We start from the raw sequence: 17,151 nt of genomic DNA on the forward strand, positions 1-17,151 counted from the left end.
GGTGTCCCAAGATGCTCTCTGATCCGTGTCTCCTGGACTCGGCCTCCTCCGCCGGCTCCTATCACTCCCTCCCTCCCTCTCTGTTTGTCTGTTATCTCTATCTGCAGGAATGTGTTTTGGGTGCATCATTATGTATATAAACAAACACTTAGTCTGGTAGCTATTTTGTTTTAAACCACTCTAAACGCTAAGGCTCAATCCCAATACCCCCCTTAGGGGGCATGTCAGCAACCAGACAGACGGTCAGGTCAGCCACAGTCAGAACCGGGCACTAGGCCTATCTATCAGTATAGGCAGGTCAGCCACCAGACAGACAGAACCATGCACTAGGCCTATCTATCAGTATAGGCAGGTCAGCCACCAGACAGACAGAACCGTGCACTAGGCCTATCTATCAGTATAGGCAGGTCAGCCACCAGACAGACAGAACCGTGCACTAGGCCTATCTATCAGTATAGGCAGGTCAGCCACCAGACAGACAGAACCGTGCACTAGGCCTATCTATCAGTATAGGCAGGTCAGCCACCAGACAGACAGAACCGTGCACTAGGCCTATCTATCAGTATAGGCAGATCAGCCACCAGACAGACAGAACCGTGCACTAGGCCTATCTATCAGTATAGGCAGATCAGCCACCAGACAGACAGAACCGTGCACTAGGCCTATCTATCAGTATAGGCAGGTCAGCCACCAGACAGACAGAACCGTGCACTAGGCCTATCTATCAGTATAGGCAGATCAGCCACCAGACAGACAGAACCGTGCACTAGGCCTATCTATCAGTATAGGCAGATCAGCCACCAGACAGTCAGAACCGTGCACTAGGCCTATCTATCAGTATAGGCAGGTCAGCCACCAGACAGACAGTCAGAACCCTGCACTAGGTCTATCTATCAGTATAGGCAGGTCAGCCACCAGACAGACAGTCAGAACCGTGCACTAGGCATATCTATCAGTATAGGCAGGTCAGCCACCAGACAGTCAGAACCGTGCACTAGGCCTATCTATCAGTATAGGCAGGTCAGCCACCAGACAGACAGAACCCTGCACTAGGCCTATCTATCAGTATAGGCAGGTCAGCCACCAGACAGACAGAACCGTACACTATGCCTATCTATCAGTATAGGCAGATCAGCCACCAGACAGACAGAACCGTGCACTAGGCCTATCTATCAGTATAGGCAGGTCAGCCACCAGACACAGTCAGAACCGTGCACTAGGCCTATCTATCAGTATAGGCAGGTCAGCCACCAGACAGACAGAACCCTGCACTAGGTCTATCTATCAGTATAGGCAGGTCAGCCACCAGACAGTCAGAACCGTGCACTAGGTCTATCTATCAGTATAGGCAGGTCGGTCACCAGACAGTCAGAACCGTGCACTAGGTCTATCTATCAGTATAGGCAGGTCAGCCACCAGACAGACAGAACCGTGCACTAGGCATATCTATCAGTATAGGCAGGTCAGCCACCAGACAGACAGAACCGTGCACTAGGCATATCTATCAGTATAGGCAGGTCAGCCACCAGACAGACAGTCAGAACCGTGCACTAGGCCTATCTATCAGTATAGGCAGGTCAGCCACCAGACAGACAGTCAGAACCCTGCACTAGGCCTATCTATCAGTATAGGCAGGTCAGCCACCAGACAGACAGTCAGAACCGTGCACTAGGCATATCTATCAGTATAGGCAGGTCAGCCACCAGACAGACAGTCAGAACCGTGCACTAGGCCTATCTATCAGTATAGGCAGGTCAGCCACCAGACAGACAGTCAGAACCGTGCACTAGGCATATCTATCAGTATAGGCAGGTCAGCCACCAGACAGACAGTCAGAACCCTGCACTAGGCCTATCTATCAGTATAGGCAGGTCAGCCACCAGACAGACAGTCAGAACCGTGCACTAGGCATATCTATCAGTATAGGCAGGTCAGCCACCAGACAGACAGAACCCTGCACTAGGTCTATCTATCAGTATAGGCAGGTCAGCCACCAGACAGTCAGAACCGTGCACTAGGCCTATCTATCAGTATAGGCAGGTCAGCCACCAGACAGTCAGAACCGTGCATTAGGCCTATATCCGTATAGGCAGATCAGCCACCAGACAGTCAGAACCGTGCACTAGGTCTATCTATCAGTATAGGCAGGTCGGTCACCAGACAGTCAGAACCGTGCACTAGGTCTATCTATCAGTATAGGCAGGTCAGCCACCAGACAGACAGATCCGTGCACTAGGCATATCTATCAGTATAGGCAGGTCAGCCACCAGACAGACAGAACCGTGCACTAGGCATATCTATCAGTATAGGCAGGTCAGCCACCAGACAGACAGTCAGAACCGTGCACTAGGTCTATCTATCAGTATAGGCAGGTCAGCCACCAGACAGACAGAACCGTGCACTAGGCCTATCTATCAGTATAGGCAGGTCAGCCACCAGACAGACAGTCAGAACCGTGCACTAGGCATATCTATCAGTATAGGCAGGTCAGCCACCAGACAGACAGTCAGAACCGTGCACTAGGTCTATCTATCAGTATAGGCAGGTCAGCCACCAGACAGACAGAACCGTGCACTAGGCCTATCTATCAGTATAGGCAGGTCAGCCACCAGACAGACAGTCAGAACCCTGCACTAGGTATATCTATCAGTATAGGCAGGTCAGCCACCAGACAGACAGTCAGAACCCTGCACTAGGCCTATCTAAAATTTGGGTGGGGGGGGGGGGGGGGGGGTGATTTTACATTTTGTGGAGGGGAGGGGGGGGGGAGAATCTAAAACAAATACACTTTTTCGGTTAGATTTTTCTTAACTTTAAGGATCCCACCCCATAAAGAACAATGACAACTGATTTAAATGTTTATATCACTATATCCTCCACTACACAATAAGCAAGAAAATAGTTTACAATGTTACAAAATTGTACATTCAATTTGCAATACATGCTTTAGCTAGCTAACGTTTCACAAGATGACAGCCTGGTTTACTGTATAGCTAGTTGACCAATGTTGTCTAGTCAGCTAGCTTGTTAAATAGCGATTTTTGTAAATTAACTGTACAACTCCAAAAAATGCATAATCATTTGTCTCTACATTTACATTTTAGTCATTTTAGTCACTCTTATCCAGAGCGACTTACAGGAGCAATTAGGGTAAAGTGCCTTGCTCAAGGGCACATCGACAGATTTTTCACCTAGTCGGCTTGGGGATTAGAACCAGCGACCTTTCGGTTACTGGCACAACCATCTTAACCACTAAGCTGCCGCCCCTACATTAACTGACATATTCCTCTTTTAACTGTACATTGTTTTGCATGGATCGTTGTGAAGTTATAATTACTGACATCTGTTTCCGTTCTAGTATTTCTGTCAGCCATCTGCCTGGAGCAGCTTTTAGAGCCTTGGGGTCGCAGTGCATTATGGGAGTTGTGATAGGAAGTCTGCACGTCGATTCACTTCGTTTGGAGGGCCAACTTAGAGGGCTGAAAAGGGTACTACCCCATCACTCAGTTGAATTGGAACTCCGACTCGATGCAGCTCAAGGGACCAACAGGTTCTACAGCTACGGAGTGTGTTGTCTCTCCCTCCTCTCTCCATACTGATAGCTTGTTTGTCCAGCTGGTGTATTATTACTGAACAAAAATATAAACTGTAAAGTGTTGGTCCCTATGTTTCATGAGCTGAAATAAAAGATCCCAGAAATGTTCCATACGCACAAAAAAGCTTATTTCTCTCAAAATGTTGTGCACTAATTTGTTTACATCACCTGTCAGTGAGCATTTCTCCTTTGCTAAAATAATCCATCCACCTGACAGGTGTGGCACATCAAGAAGCTGATTAAACGGCATGATCATTACACAGGTGCTCTAAAATGTGCAGTTTTGTCACACAACACAATGCCACAGATGTCTTAAGTTTTTAAGGGAGCGTGCAATTGGCATGCTGACTGCAGCAATGTCCACCAGAGCTATTGCCGGAGAATTGAATGTTAATTTCTCTACCATAAGCCGCCTGAACATCATTTTAGAGAATTTGGCAGTACGTCCAACCTGGACTCACAACCGCAGACCACGTGTGTATGGCGTCGTGTGGGGGCGAGCGGTTTGCTGATGTCAACGTTGTGAACAGAGTGTCCCATGGTGGCTGTGGGGTTATGGTATGGGCAGGCGTAAGCTAAGGACAACTAACACAATTACATTGCGTTTATATTTTTGTTCAGTATAGGTTGGACCCAGCTGTGGGGCTGTTCTCCGATGTACTCCATTTAAACCACATGATTGTTATTATTGTCATTTAGCGCCGCATGTTTCTCACAGCCGCAGTGGTAAGGTAACGAAGGGATACATGTTCTTGTTATTGTGAGCGCCTGCTTGTTTCTGCCTTCTAGTTCATGTCAACATAGCTACTCCCATCTAACACTGTACTATGCTGTGCCAGGCACCAAGCTATCTATGAGCGAATGCATGCTTATGTTTGTGTGTGTACGTGCTCTCTCTCGCTCTGTGTGTGTGTGTGTGTGTGTGTGTGTGTGTGTGTGTGTTTCACTAGCATGGGAAGTGTCATGAAATATGAGATACAACGTGTGTGTATGTGTTGAATGGAGAAATAAAAGTATTGCACGTGCGCCATATGTGGACATGATAGGAATAATTTGTGGGGGACTTTTAGTTTGACGAGGTTAGCAGAGAGGAAGTGGATCTGCAATAGACTGTTTAATAATACGATCCTTTTAGATATTTTGTCTCAAATTCCCCCTGTCGTAATGACCAACCGTCCTACCCACCGTTACAATAAGTTGAAATGGAATTGTATTTAACTTCTGGCTTCCCACTGACTGTTTTTGTGTAACCCAATACAATATAAAGCAACGCTAGCGTATGTAAATACACCCAGGTTGCTAAAAGCAGCTCAGTAGGATTCAGAGAACAGCTAGAAGGAGCTGTGGAGAACAGGGGCAATATGTATCTCAGTAGGATTCAGAGAACAGCTAGAAGGAGCTGTGGAGAACAGGGGCAATATGTATCTCAGTAGGATTCAGAGAACAGCTAGAAGGAGCTGTGGAGAACAGGGGCAATATGTATCTCAGTAGGATTCAGAGAACAGCTAGAAGGAGCTGTGGAGAACAGGGGCAATATGTATCTCAGTAGGATTCAGAGAACAGCTAGAAGGAGCTGTGGAGAACAGGGGCAATATGTATCTCAGTAGGATTCAGAGAACAGCTAGAAGGAGCTGTGGAGAACAGGGGCAATATGTATCTCAGTAGGATTCAGAGAACAGCTAGAAGGAGCTGTGGAGAACAGGGGCAATATGTATCTCAGTAGGATTCAGAGAACAGCTAGAAGGAGCTGTGGAGAACAGGGGCAATATGTATCTCAGTAGGATTCAGAGAACAGCTGGAAGGAGCTGTGGAGAACAGGGGCAATATGTATCTCAGTAGGATTCAGAGAACAGCTAGAAGGAGCTGTGGAGAACAGGGGCAATATGTATCTCAGTAGGATTCAGAGAACAGCTAGAAGGAGCTGTGGAGAACAGGGGCAATATGTATCTCAGTAGGATTCAGAGAACAGCTAGAAGGAGCTGTGGAGAACAGGGGCAATATGTATCTCAGTAGGATTCAGAGAACAGCTAGAAGGAGCTGTGGAGAACAGGGGCAATATGTATCTCAGTAGGATTCAGAGAACAGCTAGAAGGAGCTGTGGAGAACAGGGGCAATATGTATCTCAGTAGGATTCAGAGAACAGCTAGAAGGAGCTGTGGAGAACAGGGGCAATATGTATCTCAGTAGGATTCAGAGAACAGCTAGAAGGAGCTGTGGAGAACAGGGGCAATATGTATCGCGTCTGAGTAGGAGTGCTGATCTTCGATCAGTTTTGCTTTACAGATCACAATAGGTAAGATTACTTGGACAGGAGGGCAACTTGATCCTAGGCCAGCACTCCTACTCTGTGGTCAAGATGAGCTAATCCGCACAGTGCCTTGCCTTAGGTCTCGACCTAAGTTCAATGTAAAGTCCGGACTGGAGTGGAGCGGTGATGATGTCATGGTGTGGGTCTAGTAGGAGATGAATGGAATGTTGACTGTGGTCCGTCTCATCTCTGCCTCTCTTGTCTTTTCTACAGGGATAATTAAGTCATTTAGGCTAGGTCTGCAGCAGGAGACCTTGTAGTTTAACTAGAGTGCTGTGTTTTCCCTAGCACTTAGAGTAGGCCAGGTTTTCTCCTTTGCCTTGCTCAGGTGCTATTTGATTCTGAACGCTAGTGGGGAACACATATACAGTGAGGGGAAAAAAGTATTTGACCCCCTGCTCATTTTGTACGTTTGCCCACTGACAAAGAAATGATCAGTCTATAATTTTTATGGTAGGTTTATTTGAACAGTGAGAGACAGAATAACAACAACAAAATCCAGAAAAAGGCATGTCAAAAATGTTATAAATTGATTTGCATTTTAATGAGGGAAATAAGTATTTTACCCCCTTTCAATCAGAAAGATTTCTGGCTCCCAGGTGTCTTTTATACAGGTAACGAGCTGAGATTAGGAGCACACTCTTAAATGGAGTGCTCCTAATCTCAGTTTGTTACCTGTATAAAAGACACCTGTCCACAGAAGCAATCAATCAATCAGATTCCAAACTCTCCACCATGGCCAAGACCAAAGAGCTCTCCAAGGATGTCAGGGACAAGATTGTAGACCTACACAAGGCTGGAATGGGCTACAAGACCATCGCCAAGCAGCTTGGTGAGAAGGTGACAACAGTTGGTGCGATTATTTGCAAATGGAAGAAACACAAAAGAACTGTCAATCTCCCTCGGCCTTGGGCTCCATGCAAGATCTCACCTCGTGGAGTTGCAATGATCATGAGAACGGTGAGGAATCAGTCCAGAACTACACGGGAGGATCTTGTCAATGATCTCAAGGCAGCTGGGACCATAGTCACCAAGAAAATAATTGGTAACACACTACGCCGTGAAGGACTGAAATCCTGCAGCTCCCGCAAGGTCCCCCTGCTCAAGAAAGCACATATACATGCCCGTCTGAAGTTTGCCAATGAACTTCTGAATGATTCAGAGGAGAACGTGTTGTGGTCAGATGAGACCAAAATCAAGCTCTTTGGCATCAACTCAACTCGCTGTGTTTGGAGGAGGAGGAATGCTGCCTATGACCCCAAGAACACCATCCCCACCGTCAAACATGGAGGTGGAAACATTATGCTTTGGGGGTGTTTTTCTGCTAAGGGGACAGGACAACTTCACCGCATCAAAGGGACAATGGACGGGGCCATGTACCGTCAAATCTTGGGTGAGAACCTCCTTCCCTCAGCCAGGACATTGAAAAAGGGTTGTGGATGGGTATTCCAGCATGACAATGACCCAAAACACACAGCCAAGGCAACAAAGGAGTGGCTCAAGAAGAAGCACATTAAGGTCCTGGAGTGGCCTAGCCAGTCTCCAGACCTTAATCCCATAGAAAATCTGTGGAGGGAGCTGAAGGTTCGAGTTGCCAAACGTCAGGCTTGAAACCTTAATGACTTGGAGAAGATCTGCAAAGAGGAGTGGGACAAAATCCCTCCTGAGATGTGTGCAAACCTGGTGGCCAACTACAAGAAACGTCTGACCTCTGTGATTGCCAACAAGGGTTTTGCCACCAAGTACTAAGTCATGTTTTGCAGAGGGGGTCAAATACTTATTTCCCTCATTAAAATGCAAATCAATTTATAACATTTTTGACATGCGTATTTCTGGATTTTTGTTGTTGTTATTCTGTCTCTCACTGTTCAAATAAACCTACCATAAAAATTATAGACTGATTTAATGTCTTTGTCAGTGGGCAAACGTACAAAATCAGCAGGGGATCAAATACTTTTTCCCTCACTGTACACATACACACCTTCTGATATTATACAAAAGGTACTGCATTTAGAACTGCCTTTGTGTGTGTGTGTGTGTGTAGGAGGAAGTTGTAATTGCGTCAGACCCTCTCCATTGTACTCGCCGGGCATTTCCTCAACCACAGGAAGGTGGTGTGTTACAACCAGTGTTTACTTTTGCCATGGGGTTCCGGGGGCATGCACCCCCGTGATTTTTGTTGTTGTTGTACAACGACTGTGAAAATGTTACTTATGGTGTCTTTTTTTTTAAAGGAAAAATTCTACTCCAAAATGAATAAAACATTTAGCGGAAAATATTAGAGGCCCTCTTGGCCACAGATCATTTTGCTGTTTTAAAGCGGAAGAGTTTTCATTTTTTTCCCTTCAGTTTCACGCTAGCTAATGCAGCTAATTTAGCCTACTCGACAACCTGACTCAGAGTAGAAATTATGTTTATGTTAGCTAGCCGGCTAAGGATATCCAACACTCCCAACTCAAGGTAAGCTTTCGGTTTTATAAATGTATTGCCTCTGGTTCCCGCCTGTGTAACTACTAAACTGCTTGCTGTACACTACTGCGTGAATGTACACATGGGATTGGATTGTGGGTTTACTAATGCGTTAGTTCTTGTGGCTATGTTGACTGTGACGTTAACTAATATGGTGACAACGACGTTGGCTGTGTGTAGCGGTTATGGTATGAAGTTTTCGCCTGGTCATAGACGGCTCTGTAGACGTGATGATGCCTTTTGTTTTGGCTGCTATGACAGTAAACTGTGTGTGCAGGTGATTTGGGGTGTATTTATTCCGCCAATTCTGTTGTTAAACGGAACTAAACGGGGTCACTGTCTGTCAAACGGATTACTCCAATTTCTCTCTCGGCCTGTGCACCTGCGTTGTAAACTTTAATTTGTAGACTAGGTTGTAGCAACCTCATGATGGGTATAGGGGCAAATTTGAGTATCATGTAGTAGCCTAAACCTATCGATGTTACATTGAACTGGGTGAATGGAATATGAATGACAGTCATCCAATACGCTGTAATAGAAATAAGGCCATGCTCATAGAATAATGTAATTGTCCTCCCTCATCTTAAACGGCACCGACCGCCACTGGTGTGTGTGTGTGTGTGTGTGTGTGTGTGAACACGTGTGATTGATTTGTATACACGTGTGTTTTTGTGAAGTGATTCCCCCCTCAGTGTCCCAATATGATACCTTCCCTTGGCCTTAACACTTCAATGTTTGCAGCTCTGTAAGGTGGAATCTATATAGTGGAAGCTCCACCACTACACTGATTATACCTATCCAGACCCTACAGATCCACCACTACACTGATTATACCTATCCAGACCCTACAGATCCACCACTACACTGATTATACCTATCCAGACCTTACAGATCCACCACTACACTGATTATACCTATCCAGACCATACAGATCCACCACTACACTGATTATACCTATCCAGACCCTACAGATCCACCACTACACTGATTATACCTATCCAGACCCTACAGATCCACCACTACACTGATTATACCTATCCAGACCTTACAGATCCACCACTACACTGATTATACCTATCCAGACCCTACAGATCCACCACTACACTGATTATACCTATCCAGACCATACAGATCCACCACTACACTGATTATACCTATCCAGACCCTACAGATCCACCACTACACTGATTATACCTATCCAGACCCTACAGATCCACCACTACACTGATTATACCTATCCAGACCATACAGATCCACCACTACACTGATTATACCTATCCAGACCCTACAGATCCACCACTACACTGATTATACCTATCCAGACCTTACAGATCCACCACTACACTGATTATACCTATCCAGACCCTACAGATCCACCACTACACTGATTATACCTATCCAGACCCTACAGATCCACCACTACACTGATTATACCTATCCAGACCTTACAGATCCACCACTACACTGATTATACCTATCCAGACCCTACATATCCACCACTACACTGATTATACCTATCCAGACCCTACAGATCCACCACTACACTGATTATACCTATCCAGACCTTACAGATCCACCACTACACTGATTATACCTATCCAGACCCTACAGATCCACCACTACACTGATTATACCTATCCAGACCCTACAGATCCACCACTACACTGATTATACCTATCCAGACCTTACAGATCCACCACTACACTGATTATACCTATCCAGACCATACAGATCCACCACTACACTGATTATACCTATCCAGACCCTACAGATCCACCACTACACTGATTATACCTATCCAGACCCTACAGATCCATCACTACACTGATTATACCTATCCAGACCTTACAGATCCACCACTACACTGATTATACCTATCCAGACCCTACAGATCCACCACTACACTGATTATACCTATCCAGACCATACAGATCCACCACTACACTGATTATACCTATCCAGACCCTACAGATCCACCACTACACTGATTATACCTATCCAGACCCTACAGATCCACCACTACACTGATTATACCTATCCAGACCATACAGATCCACCACTACACTGATTATACCTATCCAGACCCTACAGATCCACCACTACACTGATTATACCTATCCAGACCTTACAGATCCACCACTACACTGATTATACCTATCCAGACCCTACAGATCCACCACTACACTGATTATACCTATCCAGACCCTACAGATCCACCACTACACTGATTATACCTATCCAGACCCTACAGATCCACCACTACACTGATTATACCTATCCAGACCTTACAGATCCACCACTACACTGATTATACCTATCCAGACCTTACAGATCCACCACTACACTGATTATACCTATCCAGACCTTACAGATCCACCACTACACTGATTATACCTATCCAGACCTTACAGATCCACCACTACACTGATTATACCTATCCAGACCCTACAGATCCACCACTACACTGATTATACCTATCCAGACCTTACAGATCCACCACTACACTGATTATACCTATCCAGACCTTACAGATCCACCACTACACTGATTATACCTATCCAGACCCTACAGATCCACCACTACACTGATTATACCTATCCAGACCCTACAGATCCACCACTACACTGATTATACCTATCCAGACCCTACAGATCCACCACTACACTGATTATACCTATCCAGACCCTACAGATCCACCACTACACTGATTATACCTATCCAGACCCTACAGATCCACCACTACACTGATTATACCTATCCAGACCCTACAGATCCACCACTACACTGATTATACCTATCCAGACCTTACAGATCCACCACTACACTGATTATACCCATCCAGACCTTACAGATCCACCACTACACTGATTATACCTATCCAGACCCTACAGATCCACCACTACACTGATTATACCTATCCAGACCCTACAGATCCACCACTACACTGATTATACCTATCCAGACCTTACAGATCCACCACTACACTGATTATACCCATCCAGACCTTACAGATCCACCACTACACTGATTATACCTATCCAGACCCTACAGATCCACCACTACACTGATTATACCTATCCAGACCTTACAGATCCACCACTACACTGATTATACCTATCCAGACCTTACAGATCCACCACTACACTGATTATACCTATCCAGACCTTACAGATCCACCACTACACTGATTATACCTATCCAGACCTTACAGATCCACCACTACACTGATTATACCTATCCAGACCTTACAGATCCACCACTACACTGATTATACCTATCCAGACCTTACAGATCCACCACTACACTGATTATACCTATCCAGACCTTACAGATCCACCACTACACTGATTATACCTATCCAGACCTTACAGATCCACCACTACACTGATTATACCTATCCAGACCCTACAGATCCACCACTACACTGATTATACCTATCCAGACCTTACAGATCCACCACTACACTGATTATACCTATCCAGACCCTACAGATCCACCACTACACTGATTATACCTATCCAGACCCTACAGATCCACCACTACACTGATTATACCTATCCAGACCCTACAGATCCACCACTACACTGATTATACCTATCCAGACCCTACAGATCCACCACTACACTGATTATACCTATCCAGACCATACAGATCCACCACTACACTGATTATACCTATCCAGACCCTACAGATCCACCACTACACTGATTATACCTATCCAGACCCTACAGATCCACCACTACACTGATTATACCTATCCAGACCCTACAGATCCACCACTACACTGATTATACCTATCCAGACCCTACAGATCCACCACTACACTGATTATACCTATCCAGACCTTACAGATCCACCACTACACTGATTATACCTATCCAGACCCTACAGATCCACCACTACACTGATTATACCTATCCAGACCCTACAGATCCACCACTACACTGATTATACCTATCCAGACCCTACAGATCCACCACTACACTGATTATACCTATCCAGACCCTACAGATCCACCACTACACTGATTATACCTATCCAGACCCTACAGATCCACCACTACACTGATTATACCTATCCAGACCCTACAGATCCACCACTACACTGATTATACCTATCCAGACCATACAGATCCACCACTACACTGATTATACCTATCCAGACCCTACAGATCCACCACTACACTGATTATACCTATCCAGACCCTACAGATCCACCAACTGATTATACCTATCCAGACCCTACAGATCCACCACTACACTGATTATACCTATCCAGACCCTACAGAATCCACCACTACACTGATTATACCTATCCAGACCTTACAGATCCACCACTACACTGATTATACCTATCCAGACCCTACAGATCCACCAACTACACTGATTATACCTATCCAGACCCTACGATCCACCACTACACTGATTATTACCTATCCAGACCCTACAGATCCACCACTACACTGATTATACCTATCCAGACCCTACAGATCCACCACTACACTGATTATACCTATCCAGACCCTACAGATCCACCACTACACTGATTATACCTATCCAGACCCTTACAGATTCCACCACTACACGATTATACCTATCCAGACCTTACAGATCCACGACTACACTGATTATACCTATCCCAGACCCTACAGATCCACCACTACACTGATTATACCCTATCCAGACCTACAGATCCACCACTACACTGATTATACCTATCCAGACCTTACAGATCCACCACTACACTGATTATACCTATCCAGACCCTACAGATCCACCACTACACTGATTATACCTATCCAGACCCTACAGATCCACCACTACACTGATTATACCTATCCAGACCCTACAGATCCACCACTACACTGATTATACCTATCCAGACCCTACAGATCCACCACTACACTGATTATACCTATCCAGACCTACAGATCCACCACTACACTGATTATTACCTATCCAGACCCTACAGATCCACCACTACACTGATTATACCTATCCAGACCTTACAGATCCACCACTACACTGATTATACCTATCCAGACCTTACAGATCCACCACTACACTGATTATACCTATCCAGACCCTACAGATCCACCACTACACTGATTATACCTATCCAGACCCTACAGATCCACCACTACACTGATTATACCTATCCAGACCCTACAGATCCACCACTACACTGATTATACCTATCCAGACCCTACAGATCCACCACTACACTGATTATACCTATCCAGACCTTTCAGATCCACCACTACACTGATTATACCTATCCAGACCCTACAGATCCACCACTACACTGATTATACCTATCCAGACCTTACAGATCCACCACTACACTGATTATACCTATCCAGACCTTACAGATCCACCACTACACTGATTATACCTATCCAGACCTTACAGATCCACCACTCACACTGATTATACCTATCCAGACCCTACAGATCCACCACTACACTGATTATACCTATCCAGACCCTACAGATCCACCACTACACTGATTATACCTATCCAGACCTTACAGATCCACCACTACACTGATTATACCTATCCAGACCTTACAGATCCACCACTACACTGATTATACCTATCCAGACCATACAGATCCACCACTACACTGATTATACCTATCCAGACCCTACAGATCCACCACTACACTGATTATACCTATCCAGACCCTACAGATCCACCACTACACTGATTATACCTATCCAGACCTTACAGATCCACCACTACACTGATTATACCTATCCAGACCATACAGATCCACCACTACACTGATTATACCTATCCAGACCCTACAGATCCACCACTACAGTGATTATACCTATCCAGACCTACAGATCCACCACTACACTGATTATACCTATCCAGACCCTACAGATCCACCACTACACTGATTATACCTATCCAGACCCTACAGATCCACCACTACACTGATTATACCTATCCAGACCCTACAGATCCACCACTACACTGATTATACCTATCCAGACCTACAGATCCAACCACTACACTGATTATACCTATCCAGACCCTACAGATCCACCACTACACTGATTATACCTATCCAGACCCTACAGATCCACCACTACACTGATTATACCTATCCAGACCTTACAGATCCACCACTACACTGATTATACCTATCCAGACCTACAGATCCACCACTACACTGATTATACCTATCCAGACCCTACAGATCCACCACTACACTGATTATACCTATCTAGACCCTACAGATCCACCACTACACTGATTATACCCATCCAGACCTTACAGATCCACCACTACACTGATTATACCTATCCAGACCCTACAGATCCACCACTACACTGATTATACCTATCCAGACCCTACAGATCCACCACTACACTGATTATTCCCATCCAGACCATACATATCCACCACTGCAAACATCAAGGGCTTAGGACCAAGACCGGGATATAGAGAGTGTTTTTTTGGACCCGCTTTAGTGTTATGGTGCCACCTGATGGATAGATGGTGTGATGGTGCCATCTACTGGATAGATGGTGTAATGGCGCTATCTACTGGATAGATAGTAGATGGTGTAATGGTGCCACCTGATGGATAGATGGTGTAATGGTGCATATTAGAAGCCATGGGAGTGGGTCAAGATACTGTATGTTTTTTCATCAAGATATATTTTTCATCATTGCTAAAAGTGTTCCCTCCTCCGTGCCTCAGTTTGTAGAGTCCGGTGCAATGCCAGGTGTTTTGTGTTTTGATTCCCTTTGGGGACACCCGGTACAAAAAATGTCTCCCTGAGACTGTAAATCTCTTTGGATAAAAGCGTCTGCTAAATTGTGTTTTTCTTGTTTGACCTCTCTCCAGGTCTGTGTATGATGGCCAGGAACAGGGGTTGTTTATGGCCAAGCTGGACGGGAGGATCCGTAACCATGACAGAGACATTGAGAAGATGTGTAACCACCACTTCCAAGGTTTCGTTGACTCCATCACTGAACTACTCAAAGTCAGGGGAGAGGCACAGAAACTCAAGGTAAGGAGGAGAGGAGAGGGGGATGAGGGAAGAGGAGGAGAGGAGAGGGGGATGAGGAGGATGAGGGAAGAGGGGGAGAGGAGAGTGGGATGAGGGAGAGGGGGAGAGGAGAGTGGGATGAGGGAAGAGGAGGATGAGGGAAGAGGAGGATGACGGAAGAGGGGATGAGGGAAGAGGGGGATGAGGGAAGAGGAGGAGAGGAGAGTGGGATGAGGGAAGAGGAGGAGTGCGATACTTCGAGACTTTGTTGACTCCAGGAGGATAGGAGGAGAGGAGGAAGACCGGGAGAAAGGAGCAAGTTGCAGAGAGGAGAGGAGAGAATGGGAGTGGGATTCTCTCTGATTGGTTGTTTTCCTCTGTTTCAGAGTCAGGTGACCGAGACCAATCAACGTCTCCAGGACGACGGGAAAGGGGTATGACATCATCCTATGACATCATAACCAACATCCTTGTCAAAACAGATCATTTGACACTTGATTAATATAATTTCAAGATGAATCTCTTCTTTCTCCACCTCGCTTCTCCAATCCTCATCCTCTCCTCTCCATCGCCCTCTCCTCCCGCTCTCCTTCTCCTCTCCTCCCCTCACCCTCTCCTCTCCATCTCCCTCTCCTCCCGCTCTCCTTCTCCTCTCCTCTCCATCTCCCTCTCCTCCCGCTCTCCTTCTCCTTTCCTCCCCTCACCCTCTCCTCTCCATCTCCCTCTCCTCCCGCTCTCCTCCTCCTCTCCTCCCCTCACCCTCTCCTCTCATCTCCCTCACCCTCTCCTCTCCATCTCCCTCTCCTCCCGCTCTCCTTCTCCTCCTCCTCCCCTCACCCTCTCCTCTCTATCTCCCTCTCCTCCCGCTCTCCTTCTCCTCTCCTCCCCTCACCCTCTCCTCTCCATCTCCCTCTCCTCCGCTCTCCTCCTCCTCTCCTCCCCTCCACCCTCTCCTCTCCATCTCCCTCACCCTCTCCTCTCCATCTCCCTCTCCTCCCGCTCTCCTCCTCCTCTCCTCCCCTCACCCTCTCCTCTCCATCTCCCTCACCCTCTCCTCTCCATCTCCCTCTCCTCCCGCTCTCCTCCTCCTCTCCTCCCTCACCCTCTCCTCTCATCTCCCTCTCTCCCGCTCTCCTCCCGCTCTCCTCCCCTCACCCTCTCCTCTCCATCTCCCTCACCCTCTCCTCTCCTCTCCATTTCCTCACCCTCTCCTTCCTCCTCCTCTCCTCCCGCTCTCCTTCTCCTCCTCCTCCCCTCACCCTCTCCTCTCTCTATCTCTCTCTCTCCCCCGCTCTCCTCCTCCCCTCTCCTCCCCTCTCCTCCCCTCACCCTCTCCTCTCCCTCTCTAGCTCCTGACCTGTATGGATGAGTTGAGACTGTGTCGCCTGCAACAGAGAAACATCGCCACATCCATCGACAAGTTCACACACTGTCTACCAGGTAAACACACGCACACACACGCACACACACACACAACACACACACACACACACACACACACACACACACACATGGACAAGGATCTGGATAACTATAACACATCACATAGCAGATACTATAACACATCACATAGCAGATAACTATAACACATCACATTACATAGCAGATAACTATAACACATTACATTACATAGCAGATAACTATAACACATTACATAGCAGATAACTATAATACATTACATTACATAGCAGATAACTATAACACATTACATAGCAGATAACTATAACACATTACATTACATAGCAGATAACTATAACACATTACATTACAT

At 46.1% G+C, this 17,151-nt stretch overlaps 1 protein-coding gene across 1 annotated transcript in view; it reads left to right on the plus strand.

The window, feature by feature from the left end:
* The window catches only part of LOC311125172 (exocyst complex component 6B-like), a gene marked incomplete at its 3' end in the record, with an annotated part of 35,684 nt that extends 18,864 nt beyond the window's left edge, over positions 1-16,820 (plus strand). The window contains exons 2-4 of the mRNA XM_084199227.1: positions 15,236-15,401; positions 15,767-15,814; positions 16,730-16,820. Of these exons, the coding sequence (XP_084055353.1) occupies positions 15,236-15,401; positions 15,767-15,814; positions 16,730-16,820 (305 nt within the window). The remainder of the gene's footprint in view (positions 1-15,235; positions 15,402-15,766; positions 15,815-16,729) is intronic.
* Between the last annotated feature and the right edge of the window lie 331 nt (positions 16,821-17,151).

Source organism: Coregonus lavaretus, assembly GCF_964263955.1.
Source record: "Coregonus lavaretus genome assembly, contig: HAP1_SCAFFOLD_1434, whole genome shotgun sequence".
Lineage (NCBI taxonomy): Eukaryota > Metazoa > Chordata > Actinopteri > Salmoniformes > Salmonidae > Coregonus > Coregonus lavaretus.